The sequence below is a fragment of the Myxocyprinus asiaticus genome, chromosome 4 (assembly GCF_019703515.2).
Source record: "Myxocyprinus asiaticus isolate MX2 ecotype Aquarium Trade chromosome 4, UBuf_Myxa_2, whole genome shotgun sequence".
NCBI classification, from domain to species: Eukaryota; Metazoa; Chordata; class Actinopteri; order Cypriniformes; family Catostomidae; genus Myxocyprinus; species Myxocyprinus asiaticus.
In genome coordinates, this window is record NC_059347.1 from 24,144,167 (window position 1) to 24,164,214 (window position 20,048).

At 39.3% G+C, this 20,048-nt stretch overlaps 1 protein-coding gene across 1 annotated transcript; it reads left to right on the top strand.

The window, feature by feature from the left end:
• The first annotated feature begins 2,161 nt into the window (after positions 1–2,161).
• LOC127436654 (arrestin domain-containing protein 3) lies at positions 2,162–11,276 on the top strand. The gene is made up of 8 exons (XM_051690937.1): positions 2,162–2,662; positions 4,469–4,550; positions 4,646–4,793; positions 5,112–5,214; positions 6,040–6,296; positions 6,924–7,086; positions 7,648–7,790; positions 8,761–11,276. The coding sequence occupies exons 1-8, from the start codon at positions 2,383–2,385 to the stop codon at positions 8,827–8,829; spliced, it is 1,245 nt and encodes a 414-aa protein (XP_051546897.1). The 5' UTR covers positions 2,162–2,382; the 3' UTR covers positions 8,830–11,276.
• Positions 11,277–20,048: the final 8,772 nt, after the last annotated feature.

Below are 20,048 nucleotides of genomic sequence, written 5' to 3' on the forward strand. Positions count from 1 at the left end.
CGTCTGATGGTCCATTTCTATTGCCCGTGCATTTGCGGGGATGTTCGCAGGTGGTGTGTGGCATGCCGTGAATGTCAGTTGGTAAATCCCCCGGCCACCCCAAAAGTGCCATTGCACCCCCTTCCATTGATCGAGGTCTCCTTCGAAAGAATTGGCATGGACCTTGTCGGACCATTAGAGCGGAGGGCACACAGGCATCGTTTTGTGTTGGTTCTGGTGGACTATGCAATGTGATATCCGGAAGCAGTGCCTCTGCGCAACATCTCAGCAAGTAGTGTTGTGGAGGCACTCTTCAGAATAATATCCCGAGTGGGGATTCCGAAAGAAATCCTCACTGATCAAGGCACCACGTTTATGTCACGTACACTATGCGAACTGTATGAATTATTGGGGATTAAATCAATTCGGACCAGCGTTTACCTCAACACATCCCTAAGCAGCACAAATGTGCTGTCCAGGTGGCGCAACTGAGGCGTCTTTCGGGCCGTGCGACTAAACCGCCCACTACACCGCAAACAGTGCAATCCGCCGTCCAAGCACCATAACTGTGGTGTCTTTAGGGCCATATGACAAACTCCCACTACACGGCAACAGCGCAAATGTGCCGTCCAAGCGCTGCCACCGTTCACGTACCATAACCGCAGCACGTCTTTCAGACCATGCGTCTCAGACTCCATGGCTCCGTAACCTATATTATGCCACTCATACCAAATGAACCATCAACTGCCTAGCAACTGACAACAATCGGGCTGTTTCAGGGTCTTCGCTAAACAGTTCACCATAAGCCTGCATCTCTGCATCAATCAATTTCATCGAACATAGCCTACCATACAGCCTCATGTCAAATGCCATGCTCAACCCATTCGTACCGCAGAGTGAATTCTTGCCCATACTTGCCCATTCATATCATAAATGCCCACGCAAGCACGCGAAGCTTATGTTTCTCATGCAACGGGTACAATTGGAACAGTGTTACATCTGTCCCTCGCTGATCACCTTTCATGCTTACCTGATTTAATCTGTGACCTTACATCCTAGGATGTCCCAAAATACATGAATTGAAAATAGAAAATAGACAAATCAATAATTACAACAAGCAAAGTTTCCTTTCATGGTCATTCAGAAATAATTATTTGTTCACAATGAAAGAGGAGTAAGAAACTGAAAAACAAATAATAATAATACCCTCAAAACTGATGTTCTCTAATAATATCTAATCAATGTGGACTATGTTCTTCAAATTTTCCACACAGAGAGTGAGGATGCTATGGATTTGCATACTGAAATTTAAAGTTCAAACTTGCATTAGAAGGGAAACATTCACAGTTTCAACTGTACTCAGTCTATCCAGCCTGAACCTGTAATTATACAACTACTAACAATACCATACATTTAAACAGAACAATTCCCAAAAAAAAAAGAAAAAAAAAGCAGAACCATTCTACAAAAGAAGAAAAAAAGCTTTTCATGGCAACTGATTTCTTATTGCCGTTATTCAACACACCACTAGATGGTAGCAGAATATAACATTTACGCCTTCACCCGTTTGTAGCCATGGAACCATCCAAAAGTTCTCATGGCCACTGGGTGGCGCACCAGTTCTCAAAATGACAACCAACATGTACTGTTGTATGTAAAACTTTATTTTGAGGGGCTTTTAAAACGGTGTATGCCAAGTACATTGCATTAACATAAAAGTCATACACAGGATGTTGGCCTACAGCAGATGAACCTGCAAGTGCTGTAATGTAAAACCAACCTCAATCTTCATAATGATCCATTAGCTTCCCCCCATTATCATGCTATATTACAACCTGTGTCAAAAAACGGTCCCAAATAATCAATTTATACTCCATTAAATTCTGCAAAAATGCATTAAAAATGTGCTGTTGTGCATTCATCAGGAGTAGCTAGAGCCCGTGTTGCTCTGTAACCAAACTGTTAAAACATTAGTGTGGAACTCTGCCGAAAAGTGTGAAAAATCTCTAGACTTCCACGTACTCTTTTACTACATTGCTCAGCTGTTCAACGTTATTTGTCTCCTGTGTCCCGGTGTCAAAGAACTACATAAAAAGCGGAAGAAGGGGGACGGATAGAAGTGTTGCGCATGCGCAGTGACATGTTTTTCACAAGCGCAGCGCTTAAAGAGAGTCGGCTGGCAGAATATCGCTGTCTTTCAATGCAGACCGTCAAGCCTTCGGCTGAGACGCGTTAACAGCATCCTTTGCTGTTATTCAGCTCTCGCACCTCAATGACACTATTCAGTGTTATGTCTTGCTTTTTTCATGAGAGATTATTTTCATAGACTTTGCGGAGTGTGTGTTGTTGTTTTCTTGTTTTGTTTTTTCTACATAAATTTGTACATTTTATTTTCTTGCCACCATGGTGCTAGGAAAGGTAAAGAGCTTCATTGTAAGCTACGACTGTCTAAATGACAGCAATGTCCCTGTTTTCTCAAGCGGGGACTCCGTCTCAGGAAGAGTTATTATCGAAGTCACCGGCGAGATTCGCGTGAAGTCCCTTAAAATTCACGCCAAAGGATTTGCGAAAGTTCGTTGGACAGAATCGCGAAATGCTGGATCCAACACTGCCTACACGCAAAATTATACAGAAGAAGTGGAATATCTGAATCATAGAGACATCCTTATTGGCCATGAACGAGGTAAGCATGCAGATAAACTGCTTTCAGTGTAGATTTTGAAGAACAGTTGAATAGGATGCTCAGTGGTCCAGGATGAAATGACTTTGGATACTTTGGAGGCTGCACTTGGATACTTGTTGACCAGTGGACCTGTAGACGCTGCTATGTGTGTGCATATGGCTTTCTTTTCTTTTTCATTGTATTTATGTATTAATTTGTTGGATTGAATGAGCTTAGTGGTAAAACCATATAATGCACCACCATACATATGGCAGCCTCAATAGGGCATTAAAAAGAAATGATTTCGGCAATACATAAAGATTATCCCTTTAGATCACCACATTCACCACATTTTTCTTTTCTTTTACGGGCTACACATAAGCATTCTTTCAGGTGTCAGTGAAGTAGCTTGAATGAATGGTGGTGGCAATACTTTACTCATCTCATACTACAGCCTTGTTACAATACAAGCTTCTTCGGTGCTCTTTAACACAATTCGATTATTTAAGTAAAATAAATGGAGACTTCTATACATTTTCTTTGATAACACGCGTTAAAAAAACAGAAGTGATGACAAGTATTTCGGCATAATGTCTTAAGTTTCCACCTATTGTTAGAAGCGGTTCAATCCTGTTTTGATGCAGTGGCTAGCCGTTCTTGTCTCTGATTGGTGGACGCGTCAACGTGTCTTCTGTGACATCATGCTTTTGCTGAAAGTGAGAAAAACAGCAGCAACTTTTGCACCATTGTATGCACATATTTATGCACACATATTTGTATGCACTATTTTGACTAAATGTATATGTATTATATAGTCCACCATTTCCAAGGTGTTTTCCCCAAAGTTCGCTTCAAACCTTAATATTCTTGCATACACTGATTAATGCATCCAAACAAACTGTATAATGACTTTTTCATAATCAGTCGCTATTCTTTGTCTGGAGCTTTTTGTTAGTCTGTCCCTATGAGCTTCTGGTACTGGAAACAAGCTAGTCAATTTTTGCCTTGTGTTTAAACTCTGTATACAAATCAAGTAGTGCATGTTATGACTGTGATAGTTGCATGAGTCTTGTAATTTCAAAGACAATGATGCCTCTGTAAAATTCTAATCTGTCTAATTATGATGTCATGTTGCTGCTTTTTGGTTACAATAAAGACATCGATTATGGAAATTGGTCGTTTTTCTGTCGTTTGTGATTGCTGGTGTGTCTCTTTTCATATTTCTCTCACGTGTAATACTGAATGGGAGAATACTCATAAGTGCACGCAGCAGTATACGAGTAGATTCAATGGGGGCTCGTGCGCTGAATGCGTATGCGCGAGCCGGAACAGGGAGGCAGCTGGCTCCGGTTTAGGCCGGTCTTCTCTTGCTGGAGTCTGCCTTTGACTGACAGCTCCGCGCGCTTGTTTACCACAGCTCCGCTAAGCTTGATGGAGTGCTGCTGAGCTGGCGAAACAGAAACCCTTTCAAACAAGTAGTGTAACATTTGGGGTTTATCTCGCATTTATTTTATTTTTGGACTGAAGTGCATTTTAAGAGCATTTTCCCATTCAGAATAAATACAGAACCTGAACACACACGAATACACCTGTACACCAAGTGCTCTTTCATACATGTGAATAAACATTTAGAATTCAAATGTGAAATACAATGTAATGATATGGTGGGAATTTTTTAAACAGACTTAATTGTTTTTTTGATGTATTGAATGTTTTGTCTAGTTTTGCTTATGCCTTTTGAATAAATTAGACCATGTATTAAACAAGAAGGTGCTCAATGCTTTACCAGGTAAGGTATATTTGGAATATTGTTCTCTTCTGTTTCAGACGATGATAACTCAGAGGAGGGTCTCACCACTATTCATTCAGGAAGACATGAGTATGCATTCAGCTTTGAGCTTCCACAAACGTGAGTGTCGGTCCAATGTGGCACCAAACCGAATCATTATTCACCTGTATGTTTCATTCTTTCTCATGTAATTTTTCTCCATTTTCCACATTCAGACCTCTGGCTACCTCGTTCGAAGGGAAGCATGGCAGCGTGCGCTACTGGGTGAAGGCTGAGCTGCACAGGCCATGGCTTCTGCCCATGAAGACCAAGAAAGAGTTCACAGTCTTTGAACACATCGACATCAACACTCCTCTCCTGCTGGTGAGTCTTGCAATCAATGCATCGTTGAAAAATAGTCAACACTTTCAGAAAAACTGTGCAAAAATTTTTCCTTTAGAGGTACAAGAGCTTGTCACGGAGCAGTACACTCAACAGTACACCCACTGTACCTTCTTTACACCTTAAGGTACTAATGTACCTTTTAGGGACGGATAAGACACTTATGGTACAAATATACCCTTCCGGAACAGTTAAGGTACAAATATTTGTACCTTTGAGGGTACTGCCCCAGAGACAAGCTGTTGTACCCCTAAATGTGCAATTTTTGTAAGCGTCTTTATGTTTTTCTCTTTTCCACAGTCTCCACAGGCAGGCACTAAAGAAAAAACACTATGCTGCTGGTTTTGCACCTCAGGTCCAATCTCCTTAAGTGCCAAAATTGAACGGAAAGGTTATACTCCAGGTAACTCTACTAGTAATTGATTGGGCTGGGACTTGACACAAACCTCTCATTTTGATATTATATTTAGTTGACTGTTCGATGTACTGTATATTGCAATTTGATGTTATGACATATTTAACCATGTTGACTACTTTTTTTCTCAGAAAGAAAAAAAAACAGACATTTTTATTCTCTTAGCGCAAAATTTGGTTGCAAATGTGAGTGATTTACTTGCATTATAGAGGGTTGCCACATAGAGTAAAAGATCAATCTTGAGATGTAAAAATCGATGGTTCAAACGAAGATCACGTTGCATCGGAAAATCAATATTTTTATCCAGTCCTATTGATGAGTCTTTTTCACTAATAAACTATTTATTAAGGCAGTGTATACTCTCCACAACACCTCACAAATGAACCTGTGGATTAAGCATAATAACAGGAACACTGATCACAACAAAGAATTTAACATCTGACAGTGAATAAGCGCCGCTTTGATGGCTGTAGTAGCAGTGCAGGACTAAACGTAAGAATTAAAGAGACGAAACCTCTCAGAGACTAAACCTGTTCATGTGGAAATCGGCCAAAATATAGCTTCCTACATTTGTCTACCGTAGTATTAGCATATTGAGCTAAATGTTTAATTTTTTTGTGATTTAATCAAAAATCGATTATTCATCAGGGATACGATTTTAAAATTTTCTCAAAAATTGTGGTTTGTAACAGAATCAATTTTTACTCCCCACCCCTACTAATTAACTTTAAAACTTGACATTGCATTCACTTTTTGAGACTCTTGCATTTGTGGCACTATTACATCAAGTGAAATTTTCATTTGCTCACACAGGAGAGTCCATTCAGATCTTTGCTGAGATTGAAAACTGCTCCTCCCGTATGGTCGTGCCAAAGGCTGCCATCTACCAAACGCAGAACTTCTATGCCAAAGGGAAGATTAAGGAGATCAAGCAATTGGTGGCCAACATCAGAGGAGAGTCGCTTTCTTCTGGCAAGACGGAAACATGGAATGGGAAGATGTTGAAAATTCCCCCTGTGTCCCCATCCATCCTAGACTGCAGTATCATCAGAGTGGAGTATTCACTCATGGTAAGTGATGTGCTTCTAGTGTTTTCATTGTTTGTTTAGTTTTAGATTTTAAAGTTTTGATAACCGGACAACTTTACAAGTGCTGGTCATTCCTATAGCTTAAAAATGCATCTAATAAAAGAATTGGTAAAACCACAAGAGCTTTTCATATAATCAAAGCTGTTGAAGGATCAGTTCCTTGAAATTCATCTTGCTCTTAAACAAATGGAGCACTATGCATGATAATGCGATTATTCCAATTGCTCTCAGCACAGACTGATAAGAAGATCAGCCAAAAATATCTGATGAAATTCAGGCCAATAATTGTTAATGACCTATTAACCCCTCAAACCCACAAACTAATCTCTCCTTGCTTCGCTCGTATAAGTCAACTTCCATAACGGTAACATCCTATCTGAATATGAGGATATACTGCTTCTGTTCTTCACTGAGCTCCATATTAGATATATCAGTAGCAGCACTGCCAATTTAATGTGTGGATATGTTGTTAATAGGCTGTGAGCACTTCAATAATGCAACTGAATCTTTACCTTCTACAGGTTTGTTAGTTATTTCCCATTTGGCTGAAGCACTTCATCTAAAGTGAATTAAGTATTGACCCAGTATGTCTGATTATTTTATCTGCAGGTATATGTGGACATCCCAGGAGCCATGAACCTTTCTATTAACCTGCCACTGGTGATTGGCACCATCCCCCTCCACCCCTTCGGTAGCCGTACCTCCTCTGTCAGTAGCCAGTGCAGCATGACCATGAGTTGGTTAGGCATCGCCCTCCCTGAAAGGCCTGAAGGTAAAGAACTTTACATGATACTGACTGGTCATCTGCTAGGTTGTCAGTTAGTGCCACTTGTTTGGATGAATCTTGAGATGTTTTTAATTCAACCCAAATCGGTTGTTGAAAATTTTTCTCCCAAACCAATATGACTTTCTTATTTGTGTGGAACACAAAAGGAGATTTTAGGCAGAAGACAGATTCAGTCACTACTGAATGATTGAAGATGTGAGTCCTTAACAATCTCCCTAACAGAACAAGTAAGAAAGTCATATTGGTTTGAAGTGAGTAAATTATGATTTTCATTTTTAGGTGAACAACCCCCTAAAGAGTCAAGAGTCTACGTACATGGAGGTCATGTGATGACCTCTGAATCAGATTGTAGAGGAAGCAGAAACTATAGGAGAGCCTAGTGGTTAGACATTTAGAGTTTGTGTGAAAAATGTGTTGCTTAGTATACATTTGAATTAGACACCCAAAGAGGAAGTTGAGTTCAGCAGATTACATTGTGTGCTGAAAAGAACCAGATAAGGCTGTTGGCATTGTAACAGTGTTAACATTTACTTGTGTTGTTTGCAGCTCCTCCAGCCTATGCAGAGGTGGTCACAGAAGAACAGCGGCACAGCTGTCTGGAAGTGCCCTCAGGGCGGGAGAACTTTGATGGCCCTTTATTCGCCTACATCCAGGAGTTTCGATTTCGGCCCCCTCCACCCTACTCTGAGGTAATATTTTAGTGTTTACAAGTTCACTGGTTCATATAGTCCTGGAGATCATTAAGTTAAACATATTTGGTGTGCTGTCCATAATAAAGGAGCTCAAGCACAGGACTGGGCTTGAGCTCAGAGACCCACCCCCTCCCAGACTATCTGTTATTAGTTTTTAATAATAAATGGTATAGGCATTATAAAATGGAGATGGGGAGGTTGAGGATAACTGGAAGAATTATCACCGGTATAAAGGCACTGTCACACATACCTTCGAACGATGAAATTCTGGGGAAGAATGCATGGGCGGATGTTGAGCACATGTGAAATAAGCAAAAAAAGAACTGCCAAGCAGCTTCTTTCTAATGCTGCTCTTTATACTCTGGGAGGGTGAAGTTAAAAAGAAGCTCACTGCTAAACTGCTTCATCATTGTGAATATTTAGTGTTGCTGTGTATGGAGAACCACCCACACAGAGGTCACTGCCAAACTAAGAAACATCCTATGTTGTCAACACAACGAATTCGCCTGTCAAAGTTCACCAAACTTGAACTCCTCCGAACTTGAACGTGAAATCCACGAGGGGAAATTCTTCGCCACGGAAGTCCATGGCATGAAATTAACGATTGCGCGGATTCCCATTTAGATGACTGTATTTCGCCCATGAAATTATCGGCGTGCAAAGGTATGTGTGACCGTGCCTTGAGGGAAGCAGCTGTGTATATATCCTCGGGATATGATTGGCAGAACTAGTTGAAGAAGCTTCTCCCTATCTTACATTTGGAACTTAATTTAATGAATATAACATTAATAATGATATCACGAGACAGTCTATGTTTAATTTCTCAGTAGTGCCATATGACATACATCAGACTTTGTGGATGATTATACTGTATTTGTTGTGTGTATATAGCTTGTATATTTAAACTAATATACCAAAATGAGTTTGTCTAACTTCAGCTGTTTCTTTGTGTTTCCCTCTTTTTCAGATTGATCCACATCCAGATCAATCCACATCAACCATGGAGCAGAGACATGACATCTGCCCATCACGCTGAGAAATGCATGGCACAAGTCCAAAGCAGTTGGACTTTAGGAGCTTTCGTTTTTGTTTATCTCCCGGTGACAATGATTGTTCACTATGCTGTCACCACTGAGAGAAAACATGTTTGGGGAAAATCCAGAAGTAAGGGTGCAGGAAGTCACTCAAATTACTTCACGCCCAACCCGGAGAGTCACAGTCACAAAGTTTGTCTGTGTCGAAGCCCAAGGATGGATGCACCCTTATTGGACTAAGCCAGCAGAGCTTTGTCAAACTAGTTACTTTGCTCTAGTTTTTCTGTAAAGGCTGACAAAGAACTTGCAGACCTTTTCAGAGACCCAAAGAGAGGAAAACACTGCAACCATAGCCATTCACAGTACAACTGAGAGAAACCTATCATTCTCTTGTCTCAGTTTTGATTTTTGCACATTTCCGTTTTCTTTGCTTGAGTTGTGTGACTCAGTTTTAAAATCACTGATTGTTTTATTTTTAGTTTTCAGCCTCTTGCTATGTTCGACTAAGTGATTGTAGGCTAAAAACATAGTCTTGTTTATCTGCACAATGTATGAACAAAGCAGAGAACAGATTCGGAGGAAAAACAGACTGGAAGGACTGATGTAATGCACTGATCTTGTTTAAGCTCTATTGAGGGCTGTTTTTTTTTTTTTTTTTTTTTTCATTAATTGTGTTTCCTTACAGACACACACAGTAATCTGTGCTTGGTAACATGTAGTCTGAAAGCTCTTTGCAATGTTGCCTCGTAACCCGAGTGTAGATTTTGTTTTATTTTCTCCTGTTCACAAGGATATTATTTTAGATTTTTAATGTTGAATGCCTTTAAACCAATCATCATGGTTTGCTTGGTGTTAAAAGTGATGCACACGTTTCTTGGTAGATGAGCAACAGTCCAGCTCTTGCCACTCGTGTGTGCTCAAGAGTGGAGAGATAAAACAGGGTGGGGCCCAGCCAGGCTGCCCTCAAAAGGCCTGAAGAGTTTCTGTTTGATGTGTATAGCAGTGTAGGCTTCTATATAGCACTACCTGAAAAAAGCACTCAGTCTCAGGTGATTGCTTCACTTGCCAAATAATGTAAACAAGAAATGGTGTAGAGTTTCAGTTGCACTGTTTAAGAAAGTAGACTATGGAGGAAAATCAGATTCGATATTAAAAAAAAAAAAAAAAAAACATTCAATAAGATGAATAGATATGCATAAAGATACAAGGCAGTTTTCAAAGACTTAATGGCATTCCCTTTTTGTCCTGCTACACTTGCAGACTCCATTTGCCATAATGTTTCTACCGACCAGTGAAGCTAGATATGACAGAGCACCTGAATGAGAAATTGAAAGCACGATGGCACAAAAGCTTTAAAAGCCAAGCTGCAAAGCAAGAAGAGGACTCTGGATTTTGACTCAAGTCATGTCCAGAGATATCCGTATCCAGTTGAAATGAGTCATACATTTGTTTTAAAAACTCATTCAACTACAAAGTTAGTCAAGGCTCAGAACCTGCATGGCCTTACAAAGCACTTTTTACTTAAGTGAAACTGTAAAATCTGCTTTTATCTGGTTGAGGTCTGGATACATTTTGGCATTCAACCATTTACCAACATAGATGTTTCCAGCAGTGTTTGACTTGTTGATTGAGTCAGATCAAGTGAGGGAGTTTATGATTCAGAAAGTTTGTGGAGCACTGCACTGCACTTTGGGCATAAACAAAGTGAAGTGGTCTTAACATAGTTGCCTTGATTAAGAACTGACCTCAACATGCTTTATCATCTATGTTAGCCTCACTAATCATAATTTTATTGTCTTTTAGTCTTAGCATATTTGGTTGAGGACAAAAAGGGTAAACCAAAACGTCCTTCAAAGTGAGGGTTGATCATTTGACATGCCACTTTTGATTTTAATGGGTAAAACTCTATTCAAATATTGGATCTGTTGATGAATATGGTCATTTAGTGTTTGTTTTCCAGACAAACAAGCTAGAACAGTTCTGGTCCTCGTCTCGATTATTATGGGAACAATAGCTGTAGCACACCTCTAGAGAAATGGGTAGTCCATGTACTGAAGTGATAATTAAACAAAGAAGAAAACAAGCTGCTTCTCTTTAGTATTTTATACTTTGAAATTGAACCAACTGATGAAAGGATAAGCTTAAACACAAAAAGACAAGTGCTTCTTTTTGTGCATGGCCAATTCCATAGTATCAATGCTTGGCCTTCTGTGTAGTCCAGTGTTAAAGCTAAACTCTTGACTCTGTCAAGAAAGACCTGTAGTCTGAATATGGTATGTTTTAGTGCAATATTTCTTGTTTTAGTTTATTTTGTTTCAATGGAATTATTATTATTATTTCTTTTTTCATTGTCCTTTTTATTTCAATGATCATTATGAATTAATGTTCATAATGGTTTTAACTTTTGTCTTAGTTCTTTCTTGGAAATAAATAAACCTCCCAGAAAATCTATAATTTGTTGTGTTGTATTTATGCTCTTTTAGACAGCAAAGCAGCAATAAAATGATAATTATATTTGTCATCTTTATTTAAACTGCAAACCATTGTTACAGATTAGTGGCATCAACCATTTTAAAGTGCAGTTGAAATAAAATTTAAGAGTAAATATCTGAAGCAAACAGGCTGCTCCTCAATTTAAAAGAGCATCAAGACATGTGGCATTAAATGTGGACAAAATACAGTGTTGGTGCCTCACTATCTGATGTTCAACAAATGCAACAGTGCTCCCATAGGACTTTCAAGAATGTTAATTTCTATCCAGCAGTTACATAAAAGGATTCAAGGAAAACAGTTTTAGACAACACTGCTCCACATGATGCTGCCCAATAAACTTTAGGCAGCTTGAAAGTAAAAACAAATGTTACTGCAGTATGCAAATACTTTGTGAATATCAAACAGATAATTTATACCGATCAGCCACAACGTTAAAACCACCTGCCTAATATTGTGTAGGCCCCCCTCGTGCTGCCAAAACAGCACCAACCCTATTATTCTCACCATAATTTTACAGAGTGGTTATCTGAGTTACCGTAGACTTTGTCAGTTCGAACCAGTCTGGCCATTCTCTGTTGACCTCTCTCATCAACAAGGCGTTTCCATCCACAGAACTGCTGCTCACTGGATGTTTTTTGTTTTTAGCACCATTCTGAGTAAATTCTAGAGACTGCTGTGTGTGCAAATGCAGGAGATCAGCAGTTACAGAAAAACTCAAGCCATCCCATCTGGCACCAACAATCATGCCACGGTCCAAATCACTGAGATCACATTTTTCCCCATTCTGATGGTTGATGTGAACATTAACTGAAGCTCCTGACCCGTATCTGCATTATTTTATGCATTGCACTGCTGCCACACAATTGGTTGATTAGATAATTGCATGGATGACTGTTGGTGCCAGATGGGCTGGTTTGAGTATTTCTGTAACTGCTGATCTTCTGGGATTTTCACACACAACAGTCTCTAGAATTTTCTCCGAATGGTGCCAAAAAACAAAAACACAAAAACAAAAAACATCCAGTGAGCAGCAGTTCTGTGGATTGGAATGCCTTGTTGATGAGAGAGGTCAACAGAGAATGGCCAGACTGGTTCGAACTGACAAAGTCTACGGTAACTCAGATAACCGCTCTATACAATTGTGGTGAGAAGAATATCATCTCAGAATGCTATTCTGAGATGCAGGTTGGCACTGTTTTGGCGACACGAGGGGGACCTACACAATATTAGGCAGGTGGTTTTAATGTTGTGGCTGATCAGTGTAGATGATCATTTTAAAGTCCTCTGCTTTACTATTGCTTTAGGGTCCAGATCAGATAAAGATAATGTTTAAACTGCTTTAAGGTGTTGGACTCAAAGACGCCAGCTTGGTTTATAGGTGCTAACCTTATGACCTAAGCTTATCGGGTGCACTGGGGTCAAAAAGTGACCTTGGGGTCAAGTGAGGTCACAAACTTTGGCTGACAGGGTGGGTTGGAAATGTATACGACCTAAAGTTAATGTTAGAACAGTCCAGAACCACAAGGAATTGTTTGGCCCAGGCAATTCAAGTAATGCTGAATGATGTTTGTTCTGTTTCTTCTTGCCAGATTTTATTTTGCGTAATCATGCCCTTAGGCTATGTTGCATTTAATAAATTTGTTTATTAAGTATAATACTTTTTGGAACTTAAGGTTTAACATCACATATGTACTGTAACAGGTTTGTTTAACTTTCAACATTAATAAAATTATTGTAGTAATTTTCAGCTTTGAGTTTTTTTTTAAATTGATGATTCTTCTGTGTGAGGTGAAATGTGTTACATATGGTGTGTAATTCTGACCACAAACTCAATATTGAGTTGCAACTCAGTCATGACGTATTTAGAAAATCCATGGTTGTTACGTCATTCTTGGCCATAGGTTCGGGATGTAGGCCAGCACGCACAGGATAGAGGCTCAGGGGTTGGTCAACAAGTCAACAAATATGCCTATACACTTTAGTTATTCTCATGTTGTTCCTTGAAATATGTATGTATCCCAAAAAAATGACGTTTGCTGGTTTAACCTAATGTATTTATGTTGATTCAGTGATGTTAAATAGTATTTTTGACTTGAATAAAAACAGTTAATTTAGAACATGACAAAATCTTTTACAGTGTACTGAAAAATGTTAACCTAAAAAATTTGCTTCATGTGGCAGCATCTAAATTATCTGGTTTTATTTAAGTCAAAAATATGATTTTACATGATTTAACATATATAATGAATCAGTCTGAATTCATTAGGTTACACCAACAACACTAATTTTAGGGTTAGATCAGGTAGAAATAGCTCCTTAAAGTAACAATTGAAGGTTACCACTTTTTACAGCGTTTATTAAAATCTGTTTGGATACATATCTGCCAACTTTGCACACATAGAGGCAGGAATGTTTAGTTGTTCTTCCTTACAGAATTACTCAGCCTTAGTCAAACCACCTGGTGAGTGTTAATGGACAGCCTTCTTCAAGTTGTTCAAAGATTTCAATAGAATTTAGGTCAGCGTTTTGACTAGGCCAAACAAGGACATTCACATTCCAGTCTGTCTGCCTCTGTTAGTGTGCTTAAGGCTACTATCATGTACAAATGTTATCATTCTTTAAACTGCCTTTAAAGCTAACTTCATATAAGAGGATAAGATGACATGAGGTACTGAAATGTGCCTTTTGAACAGCCTAATCCTTCCCATGGCTGGACAGCTAGCCAGACTGAAGGCAGTTAGCGAGTGTATTACATAAGTCTAGCATAGCTTTGTCTTCTCTCTGCATGCTGTCAAGTGCTGACTCTAGGCTCTATGTTGAGTCAGCTTTGACCCAGCATTTTATTCTGTCCTGCTAGGCCCCTGTTCCATTGAATCTCGCAGGTCAGACCCTTTGTACTAGGCTGACCCTGGGCCCCGGCACAAAGAGTGGTGGGATTACCAGCCAATGGAAGCTGCTGATTTAGTCCATGCTGAAGCCACACAGGTCTTAGCTCTTTCCAATAACTTACAAATCCTACTGCTGTGCCTCCTTATGAGGAACCTCACACTCCCACAGTATATCCAGATGAAGCTAAGCCATGGACAAAGTTTCCAGATGGTCTCATTTGGCAGGCCAGAGATGTCCTAAGTTGTGAAGTTATAAGAGGAATATATTGCTCTTTTCTCTAATTTCATGACATCATTTAATGACATATTGTCTGCTAAATGACTACTTAATTGTTTTAGAAGGATTTGACAGTGTACCCATTATTTCAGCCTATAATATTGGCATAGCAACACTTTGTATTTTGAATATACTCCAATAAGATTTAAAATTCACTTACAATAAAGGACCGAAAAGTACTTTGGTAATATCATTTTTTGGAAATGGACCATAGTAGTACAATTAATTTTTTTAAGTACCTCAGAGTACTATGTAAATATGATAGTACATCATGAATAGTATACCTGTAAATCACTAAGTACTATGGTATTACAATTTGATTTAATCATTGCACATTGGTACTGCCATAATACGTTTTTGTATGGGTTGTAAAAGGCTCATGTTTGTCAGCCACAAAACTGTCTTTCACATGTCATGGACAATACAGATATCAATATAAACATTTTTATGGCGACGAAACAATAATAGGCCAATTTCACTTCAAAATCAGTTTAAATGTATCTTAGAACAAATAGTCCAAATAGTGTGATTTAATTTTTTAAGCTTCTAGCCCATTCTTCCCTTCTGAATCAAACAGAGATAAATACATAAATAAATAAATAAAAGGTAATGCACTGCTGCATAATGTAAATGACACATGGTTCTGATCTTTTATTCAAACTGTTGAGACACCTGTAGTTTACATTAGTTATGCAACAGCAAGAAGAAGGCTCTTGATGTCATTTCCTGTTCTCTTCTGTTTATCATTTAATCATCTTTGCTGCATCTAGACGGATGGTTTCAATCTTTGTCAGAACTTATATCTGATCTGTTTTGCATCACCCTCATAATTGTCAATTTACATTAACCCTCATATTCTGTTGAAATTCAGTTTACATTATATCTGTCTGGGGTTTCCAATGCTGCACAGAATGTTGAAAATATAATGATAGTAAAATTAGAATTGTCCTATGTGGAGGAATGAGCGAGAGATAGACTATAACGAACTGGCCATTGAGACGGTGTTAGGATCCATGTGCAGGAAGCTTATTAAAAGAGACACAAGCAAACAATCCAAAACAGCAGGTAGAGAGACGTAGTCATAAAGCAGGCAGATAAATCCAATAAACCAAATAGACAGTCCAACCAGGCAAAAAAAACCAAAAGGTAATCCAAAAAGCAGTAAATCCAGAAAAACTGGCAATGGTCATAACATGAATCAAGAAACAATGGCAATGGAAAAATCTCCCTTTGGTGGAGGGATGAACTGTTCATGGGCTGAGGTATTACATAGACAGTGGATGTGGTGTCAGGCCTCAGAGAGGCATTTATTGGAAACAATAATAATCAGAAAATGTCCAAACATGGGAAAAATTTCCAAGGAGTGAAGTGTCCAAAATAAAGGGGGATCTGGCACCCTCGTGGTGAATGGGGTAGGTGTAGGTAGGGGTAGATTCCATAGCGTGGTCCAGGATGTGGACAGGGTCCGATGACTGCACGTGCTCCCCTCCTTCCGGGACAAGAGGGACGGTGACTTCTCCTAGCCCGTCAGCTGTAATGCATGCTGTCACCCCTGGCAACACATCTAAATCGCACCGGAGGTCCGGGGAGTGGGTCCGGCAATGCATCTAACTCGGCTGTCTCTGGCCCTAACCCTAACCCACTCTGCTCCTGAACAAGAACTGAACTGAACCTGAACCTGCGAGGACGCCAGTGTGCACACACAAGAAGATAGAAGCCGGCTTCCCTGAGAAGAGGCGCGCTCTATGTTCTTATGGCAGTGGTGATGAGGCTCTATTAACATCAGGTGCGCCTCAACATCCACTGTCCCTGCCTACAGCTACCCCATTAACCGCTTATCAAACTGCACCTCTCCTCTCTGCCGCCCACTCCCGTTGTGAGCCTAGCTGAAGGACAGCCCTAAGAGGTAGGGCGCCCCGATGACAAGAGGTGGGGGGCAGGTCATTCCGCCACACCAATTCTTTTCCTTTTTTGATATTTCTGTCTGATCTAATCCAAAAAAGTAAATAAATAAATACAATTATCCAGATATTCTTTAAGATGAATTCCTTGCTCTATTTTACCACAAATTAAGCGTGCACTCTTTTTGAAGGACGATTTGTTCATCCTCTGGTTAGGCAAAAAAAAGAAAAAAAAAGAAAAAAAAAAAAGGAAACGTTTGGTGTAAAAATGTTTTTAGAATAAAATAAATCAAAGTAAACAACTTGCAGAAGCTCACTGTTACAACCAGAACAAGAGGGATAAACTGCCCAGTTTTCATCCCAAATGTCTGTCATAATGTAATATGTAGGCTACCATACAGTAAAACCCCAAACATTCACACCCATCTGTGACCATGGCAACAGTGCAAACACAACTAGTCAAAGGAACAGCTGCGATCTCTCAGGGTTATTGACATGCAACGGCCAGTTGCTTCAGCCTGTTTTGCAATATTGCCTTCATTTTCTAAGGGTGCCCAGGATAGACTGCACAGCTTTACTTACACAGGGGTGGTTGTCCACACTTCACCTATAGGGGCAAAGGTTCAAGTTCCTGACAGATAAGTGCAGTGTTATTACTTAAAATAGTGTCAGGATAGTAAGTAGCATTTATTTCTGCAATACGGCAGTTAAAACTTGACACATAAAACAGATTTTGTGTTTAAAAATAATGGCAGTGAATTTAATTCTTTAGAATTAAGTCTTTGTGGGAGTTTTTTCTTTTTTTTTTTCTTTCTGCGCTTAGAGTCTGGAAGCTTGTTGTGCCATGTACAGACAGCTCTGGGACTGTCAGTTTTTTTTTTTTTTTTTTTACCTCTTTTATTTAAGCACCACTGACAGTTTGCATTCTCACTTTCACTCTGAGACTGAGCTCTTGCAAAAGATCAGTACTGAAAACAGAGGAGCACCTGTGTCACTTTCATTACTGTATATGACTGAGCAGATGCTAAGTAAGTGTAGGACAAGTGTTAGTGTACACTGACATATAATGTATGCAATGCAGGGACATTTATATCTGTCCTGCATTCCATCATTCTCACTGGCTGGGGTTCATTTCATCATTTGCTATATGGATACAGGGGCTGTGTGCTGTACTAAGTGTTGTCAATTCACACGATGACACATATACAGCTGTCACTGGAAGACTGACTGCAGAGGTTTGAGGCAACATCTATAGGCCTGTAGATACATATACATATACATAATAATCTTGCACAGTTTCTTCTTCTTCTTCTTCTTTCAGCTGCTCCCGTTAGGGGTCGCCACAGTGGACAATCCGTGATCCGCATATTTGACTTGGCACAGGTTTTATGCCGGATGCCCTTCCTGACGCAACCTCCAGGTGGCTGGGGGACTCTCTAGTCTGGCACAGTTTACATACATAAAATTGTTGAACACATGCTGAACGAATATAGGTAGTTGACGTATACAGTATCATGTCAAAAAGATTTGAGGTTAAAATGTATATGAATGTATAAGGGAAATTGTATATCATGTTCTGTATGTCCTGTAACTTGTCACCATTTCTTTTTCATAAAAGCTAAAGTTTTTCATGTCTAATCACTTTCACTAGTTGTGTGGTCCTGTAGTGTGCTAAATTATTTTTTTTTAAAGTACAAATATTTCATGTAGTCTCTCAGTTAATATTTTGAATACTAAATAAATGCTGCATGCACTATACTGTAGAAAAGTCTCAAAATGCTGTTTAATATATTTTTGAAAGATAGCATGTCACACCGCAGGACACTTCAACTGTCCAAAAGTATTAATGTCAACTAAACATACACTGTATAAACTGTGTACATTTACCAGGTGGGATGGCAGGCGAACCCTGTGACTCTGACTCTTTCTGTTTTTGTTGTTTAGTCTTTAAATTGACCTTCTTTACACATGGTACCGAACCATATAGCCTACAGTATTTAAAAGTGCATTCTGTAATTTTTTGTTTGCAGTATGTCATCTTGGACTTACACTGACACCTATAGGGACATGGATGCAGCATTATTCAAATGCAATAGATTTCAGTTACAGACACCATTGAAGAAATTCACTATTCACAGTCAGCTGTTTAATTTGAGTTAAAATGTCCAAAAACAGAGTGGTTACTGAGATTAAGCCTGTAGTATTCAGCTGGTCATAAAACAGCTTTTAAAAGGTTACTGATATGACTGGAGACTTCATCTCATGTGGGTAGTCATGATTTTACACAAATATTTCAAAACCACAATTAATTTCTATAGGAGTAAAAAAACAGTTTATTGAAGAAAACAATTACTGAGTGCACCCTTAAACTTGACCTTATGTCTGTGAAAGCTGTGTAATATTATCTTTGACGTTAAAACACTTTCTTGAATCACAGCATAATATGCAGAGACAACTATGAGTTAGCCATTCATAGGTTGATTCCACTGAAAAAGTGTAACACTGTGGCATCAAAACATTGCTCTGTTTGTTTGAGCATCTCAACCAGCTCAATAAAGCAATATCGGCTCAACCAGTGGAATGAGTTTGGGGACTATGTGTGTTCCAACCAATAGCAGATGAAGAAAGAGTTCAGGAAACCCTTTTCGAAAATAGTTATTATTTTTGCAGTTACATTTGGTGATGCAGAAACCAGACAATCAATAGCATATTTCAAATTATAGCATGACTCTGTTGTGTATTATGTAACATTTTAATCAATTCATGTAAAGAATACATGACACCTAATATGGCACGAGCTGCTCTTTAACAAGGCCCAGTGAGTTCTCTCTCCCTCTGCAAGTGAAGGAGTGATATTTTTCACCCTTCTCCTTCTGGCACCAGCCAGCTTCCTTTTTTTAGGCAACAGGCTAACTCATATACCCTCTTTTTTCTCCTCTGCTCCTGAGTTATGATGCACCTTGACCCCTCCTGCAGCTCAGAGCTGCGAAACAGCAGGTGCAGCAGGAGCCCAGAGCTCTCAGAACTCCCCCCACTACCACCTAAACACTATACACATACAATCACATTTTGGACATTTTGGGCAGGTGTGCTTCAGGGTCCTCTTACATGCCTATTAAACTTTGCTCTGCAAGCTGCTGCCTCATGGAGGTATGTGAATGTAAAATGCAGTTTGCAGTATACCCTGTTCAGAATGTGTGTGTTGAAACTGGGCTGATTAGTTTTAGCAGCAGTACTGAGAAGAGCAAACATAAGGCAGATGTTGCCAGGGTGAAATGACTCACGTGAACCACTAACCCAGTTTTCTCTGTCCACCCTGCTGAATATTCTGCAAACACTATTCTGTGCTATCACTTAAACCAGTTGCTGTAATATTTAGGATTTAGCATATTTAACAGTTTAATAAACACCATATTTTGTGTGCTATTTTTATGTGAAAATACTTTCAAATTGCAAATCTCAGGTGCAGAAGATGAAGATAAGTCACAAAGAGTGTAAACACTGTGACTTTGTGGATCCTTCAAAAAACATGGCTCTTTTTGCTTGAGTGGTTTGACATAGTGAAGTCTTCCTCGGATGCCATGTTTGTTATTTGCACAAACGTCGTGGGGATATTACATTGCCGTTGAGAAAGCTGCTTACTGACCGAGCTGCATGTATAC